The sequence below is a fragment of the Macaca thibetana genome, chromosome 3 (genome assembly GCF_024542745.1).
Source record: "Macaca thibetana thibetana isolate TM-01 chromosome 3, ASM2454274v1, whole genome shotgun sequence".
NCBI classification, from domain to species: Eukaryota; Metazoa; Chordata; class Mammalia; order Primates; family Cercopithecidae; genus Macaca; species Macaca thibetana.
The window spans coordinates 21500760-21523280 of NC_065580.1; the positions used below are offsets into that span (position 1 = coordinate 21500760).

Consider the following 22521-nt stretch of genomic DNA (forward strand, 5'->3'; position numbering starts at 1 on the left):
TGTATCTAAAATGTTATTGCCATACCAAGCTTATCTAGCTTTTCTCCTATGTTATTTCGATGTTATTTTCTAGAGAATTTTTTTTTTTTTTTTTAAAGGCTATTGATGTGGCCGGGCGCGGTGGCTCAAGCCTGTAATCCCAGCACTTTGGGAGGCCGAGACGGGCGGATCACGAGGTCAGGAGATCGAGACCATCCTGGCTAACACAGTGAAACCCCGTCTCTACTAAAAAATACAAAAAACTAGCTGGGCGAGGTAGCGGGCGCCTGTAGTCCCAGGTACTCGGGAGGCTGAGGCAGGAGAATGGCGTGAACCCAGGAGGCGGAGCTTGCAGTGAGCTGAGATCTGGCCACTGCACTCCAGCCTAGGCAAGAGAGCCAGACTCCGCCTCAAAAAAAAAAAAAAAAATAAATAAATAAATAAATAAATAAAATAAAGGCTATTGATTTCTTAATACTATGTATAGGTTGATTAAATGATAGCAAGTACTTGCATAAACTCTATTGATTATGTTAGTAAATCTAAAATTGATGCTTAAGGAAATGTCAAGTTTTTAAAATGTGTATATACATAGTGTTAACAAGTTTATTCTAAGATTACTATCTATATTTTGATGATTTACCATATTGTTCAATGCCTTTTCCTATTTTCTGACTTTTTAACTGTGTTTTTATATCTATTGTTCTTTTCAGAAGGTGATAACCTTTTTTAAAAAGCCTCCACAATTCATACATATATATTTAAAACTTAAAGCCCAATCTTTGCAAACCCTGTGGTTTCTGAGAAGCTTTTCTCTAAGGTATCACACCTTCTTTTAATGATCCTATTGAAGATAGTTTGTTTGCACTTTGTATAGGTAAATGGCTTCATATAGCTGCAATTCTATTTTAACAGTAATTGCACTGTAATAGCAAAAATGTCACATAATTAAATCTTTTAAAAAAATGCTGAGCTCTCAGCTCTTTATTTCTACAGTGACATCTTGTTAAATACATCACGGTACCTTGCAGAGAACGAATTAACTGCTGTGAGTTTTCTCCCTTTTTATAAATTCCATTATCACTTCCACGTGGACTTGGTGTGAAAGGTGTGGCTCCTTCTGCTTTGGCTCATAGGGCCTTTGCTTGTGTCATCAAGCAGGCAGCTGTGATTCCCCTCATCTCCTTGTAGGTTTGATTGATTCTTTTATTTACAAGCTTTAGTTTCGACTCTACCCTTTAGAGACTTTCGCGCAACACATTATCTGCTATAAGAGGTTCTCACATATAGTCTGCTGAAATTGGTTTGGGAATTTGTGAAAGGGCAGTACATGTTGATAATAGAATTAAGGGTAAAAGTGGTGAATTAAATAAGGCTTAGAGGAGTGAATATAGGATGGTTTTTACAGGTAAGGACTTAATCTTAACAATAACCCATTAGGGTAGATAATATGATCTTTCTCAGTACATTGGGCCATTACATACTATATTGCAGAAGAACCAAGGGCAAGCTAAGCTCATTGAGCAAAATAATCAAAAGTATCTGGAATTGTAATTTTCCTGAATGTAGTTATTTACCAAGGATAATTAAACATTAAAATGAATGGTATGAGAATATGTACTATAGCAAAACTACCACATTGATAATATCACAGGCTAACCAGACTGAAAACTAATACTGTTTAGTAAACACAATATCAAAAATCCTTGGGAAACACCTTTGAATATATTGTGCCTCTGATGTCATGAACTTTTCACACCTCAAGTGAGAACATGGATTTTGTCTTATGCTTAGTTTGTGTTAACTATCATTGAGGTCTTCAGTTCAGTATTGGAAATTCTATTGTAAGGATTTTAATAGCAAAACAAGTCATAGTGATTTTCTGTAATAAACTTGATTAAATTCTAGGTACTCTTGTTATCTCTACTGTCCCAATAATAATTAGCATCAGCTCACAATTTGTAAAGTAAGCAACAATTACTTTAATTCTGTGACCCCTAAATTGCAGACAAGATTATATAGCAAGGCTGTCAACGGTTTTGATGAACTTGAGTCATGGCCTATGAGTTCACCTGGCCTATTGGAAAAGGAGAGGAAAGGGGAAACCTTTAAAAGTGACCAGATTTCTGCCAAGTATGTTCATGAGATTGTGTCTGACTTCACTGGTAGTTTCTGAGTCTGATGGTTCTGTTCCTTTGTCCAGTCCTGGAGATATTTCCTCACTGTTCACAGCCTTTCCCTAGTGCTTGTGGAGCTCTACATATGGGACTCATGATTCTATCCTCAGCTGCTGGTCAACGTGTCACCAGTTTCTGCCTTCACTTCTCTGAGCTCAGTGTTGAAAGCTAGTAGAAACTCTATCCTTCTGTGTGGCCCAAGTTCAATGGAAAGTAGGAATAGTTCGAAACAGGGGCTCTTGAGTTAAGAGAAACCTAGGATGAAAGCTGTTGTTCCCGTTTTGGTGGTTGTAACATTTAGGGCATGTTATCTATCTGAGACTCAGTTTCCTCGTTTTAAAAATAGAAATAGTGATATCCACCTCTCAGGATTGTGGCAAAGATTAAATAACACAGTAAAACTGGTACGTTATTTATGTGAATGTAGGTTATTTTTTCTCCTTTCTCCTTGCCCTCCCTTTCTTTCTCCTCCTCTCCTTCCTTGTTCTTCCTCCTCCTCCTCCATCCTCCTCTTCTTTTTCCTCCTGTTTCTCTTCCTTCTCCTCCTTTTTCTTATCATGTAATTAGTGTTATCATTTTCATGTTCATCCATATTTATTCCACCCCTCCCTAAATTTATCATATGACACAGTGCTATGCAACATGACACACAATTATGTATCTTTAATATCACATGGATTTGATCATACTCCCAGATCACAGACAGTGGAAGTCTGTTCTGGCTTACCTGGCTTTTCCAGAAGTGTGGAGTATGATTCACTCATGTAAGAAAATAAATTACTTCAGCTACTCCACTTCTCCTCTCAGTGCTACATCCTTGAACCCCCAGGCTTAGGCTCTGTATTAGTCTGTTTTCACACTGCTGGTAAGACATACCTGAGACTGAGGAATTTACAAAGGAAAGAGGTTTAATGGAGAACTAACAGTTCCACATGGCTGGAAAGCCTCACAATCATGGCGGAAGGCAAGGGGGAGCAAGTCACCTTTTATGTGAATGGCGACAGGCTAAGAGAGAGCTTGTGCAGGCAAACTCCCATTTTAAAAGCCATCAGATCTTGTGAGACCCATTCAGTATCACGAGAACAGCATGGGAAAGTCCCGCCCCCATGATTCATTCATCTCCCACCGGGTCCCTCCCATAACACATGGGAATTATGGGAGCTACAAGATGAGATTTGGGTGGGGACACAGAGCCAAACCATATCAGGCTCCAAGCAGCTGTGCTCAGGAAAAGTGATCCTAGCTCAATTCAGCATCTGGGAGCTCATGTAGTGGGCATGTGCATTAACCTCAGATTCTCATCTGTTGTGAATTTTCATTGGCCTCTACGCAATTCAGCATAAAGATGCTGTGCTGAAGGCTGTGCCAGAATAAAATTTGCTTTAGACATCCCTGGGTAGGGCAGTTTACCTCAGAGTTGGTCTACAAGGGTCTTTTGGCTTTCTTCAACAAATAATTAATTCCCTTGAGGAAATTATTTGACTTTCTTTTGCATTATACCAGCTGATTCAAGTTTTCTTAAAACTCTACACTGTTGATGGGAATGTAAATTAATACAGCCACCATGGATAACATAATGGAGGCTCCTCAAAAAAACTAAACATAGATTGACCATATGATCCAGCAGTCCCACTGCTGAGTATGTGTAGGTACAAAAGAAAGGAATCAGTATATGGAAGAGATATTTGGATGCCTGAGTTTATTGCAGCAGTATTCATAATAGCCAAGATATAGAAGCAACCTAAGTGTCTATCAGTGGATGAATGGGTAAAGACAATGTGGTATATATACACAATTGATTATTATTATGCCATAAAAAGAATAAAATTCTGTCATTCGCAGCAACGTGGATGGAACTGGAGGGACAGTATGTTATGTGAAATAATCCAGACACAGAAAGACAAATAGGGCATGTTCTCTTTCATATCTAAGGGCCGAAAAAGCCAGTCACCTGAAGGTAGAGAGTAGAATAGTGATTACCAGAGACTCGGAAGGGTAGGGGTAAGGGGAAGTGGAGAGAGTTTGGTCAATGGGTGTGCAAATACAGATAGAAGAAATAACTTTTATGGTTCTATAGCACAGTAGGTGATAGTAGTTAATAATAATTTATTGTATATTTCAAAATACTAGTAAGAGAAGATTGAGACTTCTTCAAACATAAAGGAGTGATAAATGCTTGAGGTGATAGATTGCTCAATTACCCTGGTTTGATTATTATGTGTTGTATACATGTATCAAAATATCACTTGGACCCCATAAATATGTAAAATTCTTATGTGTCAATAAAAAATTAAGAAACAACTCTAGGCACCTTTCATTGTAACCTTTAACAACATTGGTTTTTAAAGCTTTGGGCAATTCAGTCTCATATATAGGGTACCCGAGCTGGATTTATTACCTGGTTGTTTATAATTTGTGGTGAAATATATATTTTAGAAATTATATTCTGTTATGTTTTATCTTGGTGTATATAGACTTTAAAAGTTTTTTATGGATATAAGAGTACCACTGTGGATTGGTTGCTAGAAGATTTTGAATTTGCTGAGGATGAATAGTTTTAATTTATTCATTATTTGCAATAATTTGCATAACAAGTTCAAGTAGTCTAACTTCAAGTATAGAATACAAAATTAATTAGTATGACCTGTGGGCATTTTACTTCAAACATAAAATCCAGAGCATGCACATGTAAAATGTATAATGGATTTCTCAACCAATTAATTTAATCACATTCTGGATTATGAGACATTTAAACAAACAGGAAATAGGGAAAGAGGGTTAATGGAGGCCAGGTTAGTGAAGCCATAGAAGGGTGCCAGGGCAGGACTTATATTTTGGCTGGAAAGGAGTAATTGGTAATATAATTTTCTCAGGGCTTAATAGCACCAGTTAATTCCACAGTGTAGTTCCTATTACTGTACCAGAATTGGTCAAAGCTTCCTCATTGTTTTAGTCTGCTCGGGATGCCAAAACAAAATATTATACACTGGGTGGCTTAAGTAACAGACATTTATTTCTCACAGTTCTGAAGGCAGGAAGTCCAAGCTCAGGATGCTGACATGGTTGGGTCTGCTGCGAGCTCTCTTGCTTGCTTACAGATGGCTGCCTTCTTGCTCTGTCCTCAAATTTGTGTGTATTAGTCCAGGTTCTCTAGAGAAATAGAACAAACTGGATATATATACACACATATATGTGTATATATATGTATACGTATATATAACAGGACATCTATTATGGTGATTGGCTCATGTAATTATAGTGGCCAAGAAGTCCCACAGGATACCTTCTGAAAGTTGGAGGACCAGGAAAGCCAGTGGTGTAAATCAGTGCAAGCCCAAAGACCTGAGAACCAGGGGAGCTGGTGGTGTATCTTCCAGTCTGAGAGCCTGATAACTGGAGTGCAGGAGTGGGTATCACTGGTATAAGTCCTGGAAAGAGAACCAGGAGCCATGATGTCAGAGGGCAGGAGAAGATGGATGTCTAAGCTCAAGAAGAAAGAATTCACTTTTATTCTACCTTTTTGTTCTATCCAGGCCCCAGACAGATTGGATGACACGATGACACTTGCCCACATTGACAAGGGTGGGTCTTCTTTACTCACTCCACTGATACTAATGCTAATCTCTTCTGGAAACACCCTCACAGACACAGCCAGAAATTGTGTTTTGCCAGCTATCTGAGTGTCCCTTAGCCAAGTCAAGTTGACACATAAAATTAATCATCACAATGTGTATATACAATTCAGAGTATATATTAGTAGTAAAATAGGCACTGGTGTACCTGCCACTTAGATTAAGAAATAGAACAAGTACCACCCCTCACTGTTCTACTGGGATAACTACTTTACATTATATTTCCATTCTTTTGATAGGTATATATTTTACCACCAACGTATGTGTCCCTAAACCAGATATTGAGTGGTTTTGAAAAACTAAGTAGCAGATCCAAATCCCCCTGTGTAAAGAAAAGGTGATGCTTTCAGTTTTAGCTTAAGGTTCCCAAGAAAGCTGAAAAGAGTCTCTAGTACATTGTTGGGCTTCAGTTTTTCTGAGAGTACACACGGACTCATTCTGAGAGAATTTAGTGGGCAAGGTAATGACTGAGTCCTGGGCAGTCCTTGGCAGGTGTTAAGTTGAGTTCTAGCTATCAAATGAAAATATTATCACAGGGAAGAGGCTTCTTTGAATTTTTCTGTTTCACTATGATCTAACTCTTGCTCTCAGGGATAGGTTCAGGCAGAGCACATCAGGGGGTGATATAGTGTTAATATATTTTATATAACACTCATTCTTATTACAGATTCAACTTTATTGGGGCAGATAACCCAGTAGCTTCTTGATAGACAATGGGTCCTTCATTCAGCTCTTGCACTTGTTTGATTGTCTGAGTTATGTGTAAAAGTCTCTTTGAAGGCCTTGTTTCATGGTCTTCTTTCCTGTATGGTTGCCTTTGAGAAGTTCTAAAACATTCTGAATTTTAATGCTTTGTATATGATCTGGTTTTTCCTTTCTGTAAGCTTGTAGATTCTTCCCTTTGTCCCCAGTACTCTTCAATTTCAAAACAAGATGACGTTATTTTGTTCTGTAGTTATTGTGCTTGGCGTTTGGTGGATCATTTCAGTTTGGAAACTGTTTTAGGAAATATTCTTCATTTTGCTTTTTATATTTATTCTCTATTTTCTTTTGTTTTTTTGAAACTCCTATTATGGGGATGTTTTTTGAAACTCCTATTATCGAGACCTCCTCGACTAGATTTCTATTTTTTTTTTTTTTTTTTTTTAGTTTTTCTCTCCTACTTTCTATCTCTTTTTATTTTTGCTCTACTTTTTTAGAGATTTTCTCAACTTTATATTCTAACTTTTCTAATGAGGTCTCTATTTGATCAAATTTTTATTTTCAAAGGGTTTTGTACTATTTTATTCTCTGAATGAGGCTCCTCTTTTTTTCCTTCATATTCTTTGTATCATTTAATATTATTTTTCCATTTCATGTGTGGACCATTTTCTCTCAACTCTCTGAGGATATTAAAAACATCATGTTTAAAGTATTTTTCCCTGTGCAAGTTCATTTTCTATTTTAAAAATATTTTAGAATTAGGGGTATATGTGCAGGTTTATTATACAGGTAAATTTTGTGTCACAGGTGTTTAGTGTCCAGATTATTTCACCACCTAAGTAATAAGCATAGTACTAGATAGGCAGTTTTTTGATCCTCACACTCCTTCTTCTCTCTACCATCAAGGAGGCCGTGGTGTCTAGTGTTCCCTTCTTTTCATCCATGGGTACACAAAGGTGGGGAATATTTAGATCCTACTTATAAGTGAGAATATGTGATATTTATTAAATAGATTTCTGTTCCTGAATTAGTTCACTTAGGGTAATGGCCTCCAGCTCCATCCATGTTGCTGCAAAGGACGTGATCTCTTTTTTTTTTTAAATGGCTATATAGTATTGCATGGTGTATATGTACCACATTTTCTTTATCCACTCTACCCTTGATGGGCATTTAGATTGATTCCATGTCTTTGCTATTGTGAATAGTCCTGCAGTGAACATACACGTGCATGTGTCTTTATGTTAGAGTGATTTCTGTTCTTTTAGGTATATACCCAATAGTGAGATTGCTGGGTCAAGTGCTAATTCTGTTTGAGTTCTTTGAGTAATTGCCAAACTGCTTTCCACAGTGGCTGCAATAATTTACATTCCCACTAACAGTGTATAAGCACTCCCTTTTCTCCACAACCTCACCAGCATCTGTCATGTTTTGACTTTTTAGTAATAGCCATTTGGCTGGTGTGAGATGGCATCTCATTGTGGTTTTGACTTGCATTTCTCTAATGATCAGTGATGTTGAACTTTTTTTTATGATTGATTGCCAGATTGAAATGTGTCTGTTCATGTCTTTTGCCCACTTTTTTTTTTGTAAATTTGTTTAAGTTCTTTATAGGTGCTGGATATTACACCTTTGTCAGATGCATTATTTGCAAATATTTTCTTCCATTCTGTAGGTTGTCTGTTTATTCTTTTGATAGCTTCTCTTGCTGTGCAGAAGCTCTTCAGCTTAATTAGGTCTTATTTGTCAGTTGTTGTTGTTGTTGCAATGGCATTTGGCATCTTTGTCATGTAAACTTTGCCAAGTCTTATGTCCAGAATGATGTTTCCTAGGTTATCATTCAGGGTTTTTATAGGTCTGGGTTTTACATTTAAGTCTTTAATCCGTATTGAGATGATTTTTGTATATGGTATAAGGGAGGGGTTCAGTTTCCATCTCTGCATATGGCTAGTCAGTTATTCCAGCACCATGTATTGAAACAGGGAGTCCTCTTTCCATTACTTGTTTTTATCGACTTGGTTGAAGATCAGGTGGTTGTAGGTGTGTGGCACTATTTCTGGGCTATTTTGTTTTATTTGTCTATTTGTCCGTTTTTGTACTAGTATCATATTGTTTTGGTTACTATAGCCTTGTAGTATAGTTTTGAGTATTGTGATGCCTCCAGCTTTTTTAAAAAGTTATAATTGCCTTGGCTATTTGGGCTTTTTTTTTGGCTCATGTGATTTTTAAAACAGTTTGTTCTAATTCTGTGAAGAATATCATTGGTAGTTTGATAGGAATAGCATTGAGTGTGTAAATTGCTTTGGGAGGTATGGCCATTTGGTGATATTGATTCTTCCTATCCTTGAGCATGGAATGTTTTCCTGTTTGTTTGTGTTATCTCTAATTTCTTTGAGCAGTGCTTTGTAATTGTCATTATAGGGATCTTTCACCTCCCTGGTTAGCTGTATTCCTGGGTATTTTATTTTGTTTGTGGCTATTGTGAATAGGTTTGTGGTTTTTTTTATTTTGTTCTCAACTTGGATGTTATGTTGTTGGTGTATTGGAATGCTACTGATTTTTGTACATTTATTTTGTATCCTGAAACTTTGCTGAAGTTGTTTATCAGAAAAAGGTGATTTTGGGCAGAGATTCTCGGGTTTTTTATGTGTAGAATCTTATTGTCTGCAAACAGAGATAGTTTGATTTCCTCTCTTCCTATTTGGGTGCCTTTTATTTCTTTCTCTTGACTGATTGCTCTGGCTACAACTTCTAGTACTACATTGAATAGAAGTGGTGAGAGTGAGCATCTTTGTCTTGTTCTGATTTTTAAGGGGAATACTTCCAGATTTTACCCATTCAGTATGATGTTGGCTATGGGTTTATCATAGATGACTCTTATTATTTTGAAGCATGTTCCTTCAGTGCTTAGTTTGTTGAGGGTTTTTAACAAGAAAGGATGTTGAATTTTGTCAAAAGCCCTTTCTACATCTGTTGAGATGATCATGTAGTTTTTGTCTTTAGTTCCATTTATCTGATGTATCACATTTATTGATTCATGTATGTTGAACCTCCTTGAATCCAAGTAGGGATAAAGCCTACTTGACCATGGTGGATTAGCTTTTTGATGTGTTGCTGGATTTGATTTGCTAGTATTTTGTTGAGAATTTTTGCATTTATGTTCTTGAAGGATTTGTGTGTGTGTGTATGTGTGTGTGTGTGTGTGTGTGTGTGTGTGTGTGTGTGTCTGCCAGGTTTTGGTATCAGGATGATGCTGGCCTCACCAGATGAGTTAGGGATGAGCCTCTCCTCCTCAGGGTTTTCTTTTCTTTTCTTTTCTTTTCTTGAATAGTTTCAGTAGGAATCGTACCAGCTCTTCTTTATACATCTGCTAGAATTTGACTGTGAATTTGTCTAGTCCTGGGCTTTTTCTGGTTGGGCTTTTTTATTACTGATTCTGTTTTGGAACTCATTATTGGACTATTCAAGGATTTAATTTCTTCCTGGTTCAATCCTGGGAGGAGGTATGTTTCCAGGAATTTCTCAATTTTTTCCTGTTTTTCTAGCTTGTATGCAGAGAGGTATTCACAGTAGTCTTTAAGGGTGTTTTATATTTCTGTGGAGTAAGAAGTGTCACTTCTGATTGTGTTTATTTGGATCTTCTCCCTGTTTTTCTTTATTAGTCTAGCTAACAGTCTATCTTATTAGTTATTAAAAAAAGCAACTCCTGGATTTGTTGATCTTCTGAGTGTTTTTCACTGTCTCAATTTTCTTTAGTTCAACTCTGATTTTGGTTATTTATTGTCTTCTGCTAGCTTTGGGGTTTATTTGCTCCTGTTTCTCTGGTTCCTCTAGTTGTGATATTAGATCATTAATTTGAGATCATTCTAACTTTTTGATGTGGACATTTGGTGCTATAAACTCCTTGTAACAACATTTTAACTGTGTCCCAGAGATTCTAGTATGTCATGTCTTTGTTCTCATTAGTTCCAAATAATTTATTAATTTTCACCTTAATTTCATTATTTCCCCCAAAGTCATTCGTGAGCATTTTGTTTATTTTCCATGTAATTGTACAGTTTTGAGTGATTTACTGAGTACTGATTTTTATTTTTATTTAGTTGTGGTCCAACTGTGTGGTTGGTATGATTTTGCTTTTTTGAATTTGCTGAGGATTGTTTTGTGTCTGATTGTGTGGTCGATTTTAGGGTATGTGCCATGTGCAGATGAGAAGAATGTACATTCTGCTGTTTTGGAGTAGAGACTTCTATAGAAGTCTATTAGGTTCATTTGGTCAAGTGTTGAGTTCAGGTCCTAAATATCTTTGTTAGTTTTCTGTCTTGATTATCTGTCTAATACTGTCAGTGGGGTGTTAAAGTCTCTCACTATCATTGTGTGATTATCAATTACCTTTGTAGGTCTCTAAGAATTTGCTTTATGAATCTGGGTGCTCTTGTGTTAGGTGCCTATATATTTATGATAATTCATTCTTATAGAATTGAACCCTTTACCATTATGTAATGCTGTTCTTTGTCTTTTTTGATCTGTGTTGGTTTAAAGTCTATTTTGTCTGAAATAGATTGCTTTTTTCTGTTTTCTGTCTTTTTTCCATTTTCTGTCTTTTCTGTTTTCTGTCTGCTTGGTAGATTTTTTTTGTATCATCGCATGTGACCTGGGTCTCTTGAAGACAGCATACCATTTGATCCTGTGTCATTATCCAACTTGCCACTCTGTGCCTTTGAAATGGGGCATTTAACCCATTTACATTCAAAGTTAGCATTAATATGTGTGAATTTGATCCTGTCACTGTGTTGTTAGCTCATTATTGTGCAGATTTGTTTGTGTGATTGCTTTATAGTATCACTGGTCTGTGTATTTAGGCATGTTTTTGTAGTGGCCAGTAATGGTCTTTCCTTTCCATATTTAGTACTCTCTTCAGGACCTCTTATAAGGCAGGTCTGGTGTTAATGAATTCTCTTAGTATTTGTTTGTCTGAAAAGGATCTTATTTTTCCTTTGCTTTGAAGTGTAGTTTGGCTACATATAAAATTCTTGGTTTGAAATTCTTTTCTTTAAGAATGCTAAATATAGGCCCCTGATCTCTTCTCTCTTATAGGGTTTCTGCTCTAAGGTTAGCTGTTAGCCCGATGGGTGATGTAGGTGACCTGCCCCTTCTTTCTAGCTTCCTTAAACTTTCTTTCTTTCTTTTCTTCCTTGGAGAATCTGACGACTGTGTGTCTTGGTGATGATCTTCTTGTGTAAAATTTCACAGGGTTTCTCTTCATCTCCTGAACTTGAATATTGTCCTCTCTACCAAGGTTGGGGAAATTTTTATGGATGGTATCCTGAAATGTATTTTCCAAGTTGCTTGCTTTCTCTTTTTCTCTTTGAGGAATGCTGATAAGTCATAGACTTGGTCTCTTTAAATAATCCCATATTTCTCAGACATTCTGTTCATTCTTCTTCATTATTTTTTCTTCATACTTGTCTGAGTTATTTTGGAGGACTGGTCTTCATGCTCTGAGATTCTTACTTCAGCTGGTCAGTTCTGCTGTTAATAACTTGCAGTTGTATTCTGAAATTCTTGAGTTTTTCAGCTCTAGCATCTCAGTTTAGTTATTTCTTAAAAGGGTCATTTCATCTTTCATCTGCTGTATCATTTTATTGTATTCTTTAGAATTTTTGGATTGGGTTTTAACATTCTTCTGAATCTCGATGATCTTCATTCCTGTCCATATTCTGATTCTATTTCTGTCATTTCAGCTATTTCAGACTGGTTAAGAACCATTGCTGGGGAACTAGTGCAGTCATTTGGAGGTAAGAAGACTCTCTGGCTTTTTGAGTTGCCAGAGTTCTTGCGCTGGTTCTTTTTCATCTTTGGGGGCTGATTTTCCTTCAGTCTTTGAAGTTGCTATCTTTTAGATATTTTTGGTTTTTGTTTGCTTTATTTTCTTTGGTGTTGTTGGGTGTTTGATTATGGTATAAGGTGGGTTTGGTCAACTGGCTTCATTTCTGGAATATTTTAGGGGGCCAGTGCTCAGTTCAACACTCCTGAGCTGTGTGCTTTAACTCTGGGGGGCTCATTTTGGGCCCCCTGCTTTCTTCTCTGGCTCCTCAGGGTTAGGAACCTGTTGCCCTGATGGGCGGTGACAGCCAAAGAGCTTCACTGGGTGGTGGAAATGAAATCTGTGCTCATTTGTACATGCCAGAAATAGCAGCGGTGTGATGAGGTGCATGCTCATCAGCTGGAGTGGGGCACTGGTGGGCCAGGGGTTTCCAGCCTCCATACAGGCATTTGTATGTGGCAGTAATAGTGGGTGCGGTGGGGCACTGGCAGGTGTGGGGCTGATGGTCTCCATGTGTGCATTCACACTGGAGGCAATGGCAGCATAAGGCAGGGAGTGGGGCTGCTGATCTTCATTTGTGTACTTGTGCTAACAGTGGTGGTACAGCTGGGTGAATGAGAGCAGGTTGTGCTCATGCTGGCAGCAGTGGCACAGTGGGTTGTAGATATGTCCTGGCAGGGAAGGGTAGGCAAGGTCTTCTGGCACATACACACTGGCAAAATGATATGGGGGTGGCCTTGGATGAGTACATGCCAGCAAAGTGTTACAGAGGATGCTGCAGTGGTGGGAGGGTACAGGTGGGCTGACATGCCTTGGCAGGGGCCACTGTGCTGGAGCTATTTGATTGTCAGGCACAGTCTGCCAGCACAGGAGCTATTATGCATGTCCCTGGGAGACACCCCAGTTGAGCATTTGCGGCTGCACTGCAAGCAGGAGAGGCCAGCACACAGGGGTCACTCAGGTCAGACTGGCCCAGATCTCTTCAGGTCTGACAGCTCCCCTAAGGCTAAAGTTTCCTAGGGGAGCATGGGACGCCTTGGGGGATGAGCATCCCTGGTCATGCTTCACTGCAGACATTGCTGCCCCAAACCCTTTGGGCTCCAGCCAGCTGGAGCCCTGCCCCTACCACCTCTCTAAGTAACTGTCCTTTCCAGCTTACGTTTCTGTGGGGGTCGTGTGGTCTCCTGCTGCCAGGATTCTACAAGTCCATGGTGAGAGTAGGCCATTCCTTGCCTGCTCAACTCACCACTACCCCAGGGGCAACTGAGGGCCAGGAACTGATGTATGGTAGCCCCATGCGGGGCTGCCAGCTTTCTCCCACTTAAGCCCAACATCTGTGTCCTCCCTCTAGCCATTCTCAATGCTTTCCTTCTGAAGATCTGCTTAGAGTCTTCCTGATGTCCTGGTCCCTCAATGGCAGATGTTCCTTCTGGCTGTGTCTATTCAGCTATCTTGCCTGGAGAATCCCGTGTATTTTGATCTTTGGCTTCTGCATTAGAAAGATTTCTCAATTTTCTGATCACTTTTGCCTTTCACTTCATTATTAAAAGTGGGAAATATAAAAGCTGCCTGGAAGTTCTGAGCTCATGCATAAAGCTTACTGACTTCAAGCTTCAATGTGAGGAAACTGGGTGAACTGTGTCTTGGGAATGATGAATCAGTGCTGTCTTTAGACCTATGGGAGAGGTGCTTCAGCTTTAGATGTCCTGGATATGTACCATTTCTGGCTTTGCCCTGCTTCATGGGATGATGTGTCTAAAGTGCAAAGGAAAAGGGCTTGTCTAAGGATTTCTCTACCCTTTTCTAGACTATGCTTTGGATTCTTAGAATTCCTGCCCCAACAGCTCCAGACCTGCTTCTAGTATCTGCATAGGCCGCTTCTTCTGGTCTAGTCTCCCAGGAGTCATGTGGAGTGGGCGGGCATAGGACTAAGGAAGGCCTTCCTTTGGGGCAGCAGTTTGCATGGGCTTTGGAGAAAGCTTGGGGATATGGTCTGTAATGTCTGTATACATACGCACAAGGACTTTTGTGTTTTGAACAGATCCACGGAGTGGAAAGAGAAGGAGGTCTGACTGTGGACCACAAGAACTATGTTTTGTTCTAATACTCCTTGGAGTACAAGAATTATGAGTTTCAGCATCTCATTTAGGTAACTACAAAGGAATATTTATCAGGATAGGAAGATAGAACATATTTCACTTAACAGTTTTGGGAATTCACATTAAACTTATAAATATACAGAAATAGGGAATGCAGGTCTTTATGTTCTTGCCTTGAGCCTTATAAATGTTGGGAGTGGGCCTGTTCTCATGTTAATGTATTTCCTCATGGTTTTGTCAGATTCCATTGAGATGAGTTTTCAATGTTTTTCTAAGAAAGTAAGGTTCTGGCTGCCAGCTTTTAGGGAATTCAGTGTGGGAAGAAAGCTGGGGATCACTGCAGTCTTCAGATGATCAATTAATCTTCATTTTCTGTAAGGTAACTGCACCTGCCCACAATGGGTGGTGGATATCTGTTGATCTAACATCCGTTGCTTCTATCTTAACCACCTCCTTTAACCTCAGCTCCTGAGGCACGCGGTACTGCCAGTTTGCAAGCCTTTTGAGGGTTTTGCAGTACAAACTGTTTTGGTTCATGTCTATCCCCACCAGTGGTTTAGGATTTGACTCTCTAAGGGCTCTGAGTCAGTTACCAATTTTTCATCTACTTCATCTGTTGTTTTCTCCTTATTTTTGTTCATTCTTTAAAAAATCTATTTACTGTAGGTTAGTAGTATTTCTGGTGAGATATTAATATGTGTGTTAAATCTGCCATCTTATTCTAGAACCCAGCTTGTTCTTTTCACTTAGAACTTGTGAATTCCATTTAATCCCTGTAATAAAAGTTCCATTATGAAGGTTGAGTATTGACTCATGCTTACTGGACCTTAACAAAGTCTCTGCTACCAAAATAAGATGAATTGTTGAGCTCAGGGATAGTGACACTAGAGCTCAGGTGATAAGTGCTCTCACTACTCCTAAGTAAAATAGAGGAAATGTCAAGGAAGCTTGGCCATTGGTTAACAATAGTGTAGAAGGAAGGTGGTAATTTTTGAAAAGTTTCTGCTTTCTTTTCGCCATGTAAAGGCCCAAATGGAAGTGTCAGGTTACAATATTTTTCTACTCTAGTTGTTTTTTTACATGGCAGAAAGAGTAGAAGTTAGTTTTAAGAAAACTGGAATATAACTTATTAAACTACTGCTAGCTAATGCTTGTAGTACTATGCTAAATTAAAAGAAAGATGATTGGGTATGTCTATTTTCTGGCTAAAGATGCTCAAAAGATAGTGAAAAGAGTAAGGGAGAATAAAAATTGATGTTTTGATAATTTGTTTTTGAATATAGTGTTGTATTGAATCTTCACAAAATGCTATATGACATCTTTTCTAAATACCATAGTCTTTAAACCAAGGCTCAGAAGAATTGACTAAGTAGCTAACTTGAGTAATTTGCAAGACCAAAGCAGTACTGGGATTTGAACCCAGCAGTGGATAACGGCAAATCCTTTCTGCTGCATGTTGCTACCTTCTTGGAATAAATTTGACAGTTGTTGGTAATCATGCTATAAAATTGTGGTAGAGAATGTCTTTTTTTTCTTTCTTTTTCCCTCACAATTAACAGCTAAGTAGTGCTCAATCAAAAGCAGTTACTCTTACTTTGCTCCTCGAAGAACAGGCAAAGTTGTAGATTTTATACCCATATTAGAGATGAATGACACGTCTTTGAAAACTTCTTGTTAGCTATTCCTCTTGATTCCATATCTTAAATATACAATCTCTAATTGTAGTTTAAAATGTCTGCTACCAAATACATTGAATTTATACTTGGACCAGACTAACTCCAAACACTGCTAATAGAAGGAAACCAGAGGTGTTGACAGGATTCCTGCATATCTATAAAATATATCTCCTAACTTAAGTAAATGGATAAACATTGATTAAAATCTATTTTCTACTTTTGCACATTTGATATTAAGAGGAAATATCATTAAGCAAGATTCCAATGTGGATGCTCATGTTAATTATAGCTATATTCCATTTCCAGATTTATTATCTAGGTCAAAATTCCAACTTTTCCTCATCATTCTTCAAATATTAGAAATTCTATTCTGCTCTTATCTTGCTGGATCAACTTATTTCAGTCTTTACAGTAAGTCTAGCTGAAGATGATGAATCACTATTTTTAAGAGATGTCCTTATTGAATTTCTCTTCCTTTTGCTACAAAGAGGCATGAGTGCCATGCTGAAAACGTTTTGATGCTGCTTTTTATCTTTTAAAAGAAGGATAAATATTCTTTTAGAATGATTATTACTCTCCCAAAGATATGATGCTTACAAAAGTGCTCCTTATCCTCTGCTGACTGCCTCTTGCTTATCTTGCTTCTTGTCTACCCTGGAAAGGTGACTTGCACCTGAAAGACAGACTTTCTCTTTTGCATACAAACAGTCATTAAGCCCATCTTCCTCCTCCTTTTTATACTCATTTATAGAATATCTGCCATTTCTTTACTAGGCATTGGGGAAGTGAAGGTAAACAATCCACACTCACTCACAGGCTTCCATAGTTCCACAAAATCTTGGATGCCTTAAAGATTTATGTATGCAGGATTTTAGAAACATAAAGGAATGGGGTAGTGGGTTTGATTAGGTCTCCCTAGCAGAAACCAATCTAGGAGGTAACATTGAGATACAAACACTATTTTTTTTTCTTTAGACCACCTTTGCTCCTCCAGCTAAAACATCAAATGAGGCTTCATGTTCTTCAGAGAGCCTAAAATCTACCCCTCCGCCTAGGCAAGAATTAGCCCCTCTTTCCTATAGTTTTCAAATGACTAAGTTCATGCATTTAATTTGGTCTGTGTTATACTTATTATTTTTTTTGTTTATATATATGCCTTCTCTACTACTTGGAGATTCTTCAAGGTTTTTTATGCATTTTAAATGTATCTTCTTCTGTGTATTATGAATTTTTAAGGTTCTAGTACTTTGTATTTTCAGACACATTTATTGATGATGGCTTTAAAAATACACTCAATGAGTGAATGATTGTAAAAAATTATTAGAGAACACCACTGCCTTATCATTTGCTTGCTACTTTCCAGTTGGTTAATTCAAAATTTTGAAAGTTTTATGTTAAATCATGGATTTAATAGTGTAATTGTACTTTTAAAACAAGAAATTTGTAGATACTTTTTTTTTTTTTTAAGTTTTGGAAAGAAGACTATTTTTCAGTATTTCAGGACTCTTGTGATTATATCTGAAGTAGGTTCTATACACTAAAGCCACTGTGTGTGTTTGACACTACCTAAGTAGGATATTTTATAAGGTGCGTAACTTAGTCATGTCTTATTGTTTTCTGAGATCCTGCTGTTACCACACTTACACTGGCCATCCTTAACATTAGTTGGATTTGCCTCTTCTAGAAGTTGTTTTTTGTTCTTTTCTTTCTAACATTTTATGCCTTTAGTTCTTGTGTTGGCCACCAGGTAGCAACAGTGCCTTGAGTAGCTCAAGTCTCATAAATAGGAAGCTGTTGTAGACAGACAACAAGATGAAGTTCTCTGCATTCAGGAAGGGAAGGATTAAGTGTTCAGAATCCTCAATTTTTAATTCCTCTCTGGCACTACGTCCTCATGTTGTCTATTACAAATGCAAGCATAAATTTATGCATAAGCATAAAAAATGCAAGTACAATTATCAACTGGCCATGAGCAGCCTCCCTGTTCTGCCAGTCCATCGTTACCGTGACAATTCACTTCATCTCAGGGCCACTGAAATACAATGAGATGAAGGACAGTTGGCAAGGGGCAACATGGATCATGCTAGGGAAGTGTGTGACAACTGCAAACAAGAAGAGACTGAAATAATAAAAAAGGTATAAGGAGAAAGTACTTCTTTCTTTTTATGGACATTATCTAAACCCATAATATTTATGAGATTGTTTTTTAACCATGAAAAACACATTTATGCTGATATAGAAAAATCAAATATGTTATTTTAGATTTTTCTTCTTCCTTCACCCTTAGCGATACCTCTGGGTATTCTAGTTGTGCGTGGAGACTGTGATTTGGAGACTTGCCGTATGTACATAGACCGCCTACAGGAGGTGAGTTTATTTAGCCCATTTCTTATTCTCAACTTTCCATTTTTGTAAACAATTACCAGCCATACGTATTTGCTTCTGAAATGATGCATTTGGAGAGGAAATGGAAATGTGGTGGCTTTGTCCTTCAAGCATATGCTGTATGTCACCCTCTCCCACTGTCTCTGTTGTTCACTCCTCAGATAGTTGAAATGGGAAAGCATTGACTGGTTTAACTACAGGGTGCTGTTGCCCTGGTGTGTTCTGTAACTATAGCTTGGAACTTGTCATCTTACCAGACACATACCTGTATATTTGAGATGTTCAGAATTTCAACAGGGACTGCTAAATTATGAAAGAAAACAGTGATATGTAATGTTTTATGTCTGACACTTATGTCAGAGACAGCTAGATTTTGTAAACAAAAAAATAAATAAAACTTCTGTAGGAAACAAAAATCCTCTACATTTCATAGTAATTTGTCAGAACACAAAGAATAATCTATTTTTTTTTTTTTCTCAATCTGGTCTTGCTTTAGAGAAACAGAGTGGAAGTGACCACAATATATGGCACTCCCAAATGTGAACTGCACCAGCAAAGCCAGGAGACCCAAACTCATTCTTACAATTGTTGTTGGTTGTTTCTGCAAAAATTTGAGGGGGAGTTTTAACTGTCTCCATTCCACAAATTGCAAAAAGCATAAATGACGATTTCTTTATCATTGTTTTTTGATGAAAGATGTATATTAGAGCCACTTTTCTTGGTGTGGCCTAGACATTTGTATTTTTACAGCTGTTGGGTGGTACCCAGCTGATACCCCTTGATAAGCAACTCTGTCCCGGTCAACATGTTATACATAGGTAAAGATTGTAAATAAAGTCAATACATACTGTTTAAAATCACTCTGAATTGTAACCTCTTATCCCTGAATATTTGATTCTGTTTCTCTTGGTGGAAATAAATTCAGGTGGGAGGCACATAGTGATGTGAGAAATTACTGATTTTGAGAAATAGATGACAAATCTTGAATACTGATATGGATGAGAGAAAGATGGACAACGAATTTTATACTTACGGCTTTGTTAAGCTATTTTGACTGAGGATAGCGACTTAAACAAGTTAAAATATATGAATTTTTAGTGACTCAGGTCCAATTCTATTAATATGTTCCCAAACTTCTAGTATCTCATTTCCCAAAATAATGTTTGTATTTTGCTGTGGAATCTCACTCCAGAAACCTGTAATGAAAAAAATGAATCATAATTGGTACCAAACCTTTTTACCTTTTTTTTTTAAATTAACACTTGTAGAGCTTTGTTAACAAGACTTCACAGTAGAATAATATTAATACATGATTGATGAACTGACTTTGTTAAAATCCAACTTAACTAACTGAATAGCATGTTTATTGTACCAATATTCAACTAAAAGTAGGATTTTTTTTTTTTTTTTTGAGACGGAGTCTCACTCTGCCGCCCAGGCTGGAGTGCAGTGGCCGGATCTCAGCTCACTGCAAGCTCCGCCTCCCGGGTTCACGCCATTCTCCTGCCTCAGCCTCCCGAGTAGCTGGGACTACAGGCGCCACCACCTCGCCCGGCTAGTTTTTTGTATTTTTTAAAGTAGAGACGGGGTTTCACCGTGTCAGCCAGGATGGTCTCGATCTCCTGACCTCGTGATCCGCCCGTCTCGGCCTCCCAAAGTGCTGGGATTACAGGCTTGAGCCACCGCGCCCGGCCGAAAGTAGGATTTTTTAAAAAGAGGCAACTCAACATATAAAGAGGAAAAGTTCTTAAAACTAATGGAAAGTACTTTGATGAAACGCTGTGGGAAATAGGTGTAAGGACAAAGGTACCCAGGATTGCTGACATCTATAAATTGAATCATGACACTCATTAGCAAGGAAGCCTAGGAGGCATGACAATGGTGACAAGTTCGTTATAAAACTTTATGAAAGGAGTCAGGCTTTCACAATCTGCCAGTAAAACCTCATTAATTTCAACCCTGTTAATTTGCACTTCGTGATAATGTGGAGGTGGTTGGTGATTTTTCTCTTTGTAGTCTATGAAAACCCCTATTTATTTGCTAAGCGACTTATCAGTATAAACAGTTACCATGACAGTATGTATCTGGTCTAAGGTAAAGAAAAGCTTCCTAATTGTTTAAGGGGATTTCCAAAGCCGCCTTCATAAGCCTAAAGTTCACATGCAAATTAAATATAATCCCCATTTACTAGAACAAAATTGCCTATCTTTTACTTCTGGTCTCCTCTATAGGAGATTGAAATAATAATATATCACTTACCTGTAAACACTATGTAGGACTTACGGGTTTCAATAGCTTAATGACCTTCTCTCAGTCCAACTTGGTTTGCTTTTATGATTTCTGGCATTACCTTCTTTATTTAACCTTTATGAATTTGGGTGTGTTGGATACTTTCCAGATGAGCATAATAATAGTAAATTGGGAGTTCAGTCGAGATCGAGTTGTGGGGCAGCTTCTTCAAACTAATTTTAAGGTATGGATTTTTTTTTCCATTTTCTCATTAGGACCTACAGTCAGTTTCTTCTGGCTCCCAGAGAGTTCATTACCAGGTAACAAATAATTGACTCTCCTTGTTTCTTACCTTCGGCCAAATGAAGTCCATCTTTCAATTAATGTCTCATTTTGATTTAGAGTTCACATCTTCCCAAGGGATAGAGTTCATTCTAAAAACCTAGTGAAAATGGTATTCTGATTCTTTTGTGTTTTCCTGATTTTGGACCACCCTAGTCTAGCACAAATTTGGACTGTGGATTTTCTCCTAGATCAGTTAGAAAAGGTTATAACATTAAGTGCTTTCGGTAACAAATACCAGAAAACTCAGCTGAAACTAGCTTCAGGGAAAGGGTCTCTTGGTTCACATAAGCAAAAAGTCCAGATCAAAGTGGATTTCTCATCCCATTTGGTCATGGCTCACTCTCCACTTTCCTGCTGGTCCTTCTGTTTTGTTCTCCTCTTCCTGTCAATTTTACTTCTGGCTTAGATGACCTTGGTCCAAGATGACTGCCTTTAGCCACTAGGACTATGTTTTTTCCGTCACCTCCAGAAAAAGAGAATTCCCTGCTTCCTAGAACCATCAAGCAACAGTTTTAAAATGTAATCTGAGTGGTTCATCCTGGTCTTTTGGACAATCTAATAAACTCAGTCTGCCTCTCTCTATGGCCCATATAAAGTCTTATTCTTTGTCCCAGCAGACTTTGGGGATGCAGTTTCTTTCCAACTTCCTCATCCCGCTTGTGATGCAGAGATCTCTTCAGCCATCTTCTTACCCATTAGATTTCTCAGACATGATGTAGATCCTAGCACACCGTATTACTCCAGACTGCACGGAGCCCAAACAAAGCTCTTCAACTGGTCTCATTAAAGCCCTTTTATCTGAGAGTCTCCTTACCCTGCCCTGTTAAGAGGAAAGCTATGTGGGAATCACAGCATGCCAACAATTCTCTCCAAATAAATCTCTTCAAACCCTTTATACTTCCATGTGGGGAGGAATGTAACTCTGCCTAAATTTATAAATGTGTAAATCCTGGTTTAGCACTTCACTTTGGATTTTTGTGTCTATTTTCCTATGCCTGAAATTTCCAATTTAACATCCTTTAGCATAAATAGAAAACACAACAATTTAAAGAAAACCTGTACCTTGTAGCCTTCTAGGTAGCTTTCTTCCCCTACCAATCATACTCTGCCCTTGGCTGAAGCAGCTTATCTTCAGGCTTAATGGCAGGAATGGTCTTTGTGTTCTTACTTGTATGTTTATTTCTCAAACATCATATCCCACACTTCCAGAGTTCTTTCTTCCCTCTGTCTGGCCTTGAAAGGAAGAGAAGTCACTTAGGATATGTTTACATTAAGAAAAAAAACAAAAACAAAAACAAAATGAACTTCTTCTAGACTGTTTTTACCAACCACTAGAAGACAAATTTCCACCTAATTTTTTAGATAGAGCACAGCTTTCATCAGAGTGACTATTTGCATATTTACCCAGAGCCACTGTCTAGGTATAAATTTTATTTTAAAAAGTATAGTGCTTTCACAATAACAAAGACATGGAAT

The 22521-nt window shown here is 37.9% G+C and overlaps 1 protein-coding gene across 8 annotated transcripts in view; it reads left to right on the plus strand.

The window, feature by feature from the left end:
- Positions 1-22521, plus strand: part of DGKI (diacylglycerol kinase iota) — a 464727-nt gene that overhangs the window by 344553 nt on the left and 97653 nt on the right. For 4 of the 8 annotated variants that reach the window (XM_050782373.1, XM_050782371.1, XM_050782374.1 and 1 more), the window contains 3 exons: positions 12229-12282; positions 18374-18453; positions 20976-21020. In XM_050782373.1, the coding sequence (XP_050638330.1) occupies positions 12229-12282; positions 18374-18453; positions 20976-21020 (179 nt within the window). The remainder of the gene's footprint in view (positions 1-12228; positions 12283-18373; positions 18454-20975; positions 21021-22521) is intronic. The other 4 variants (XM_050782372.1, XM_050782378.1, XM_050782375.1 and 1 more) reach the window with 3 other exon arrangements.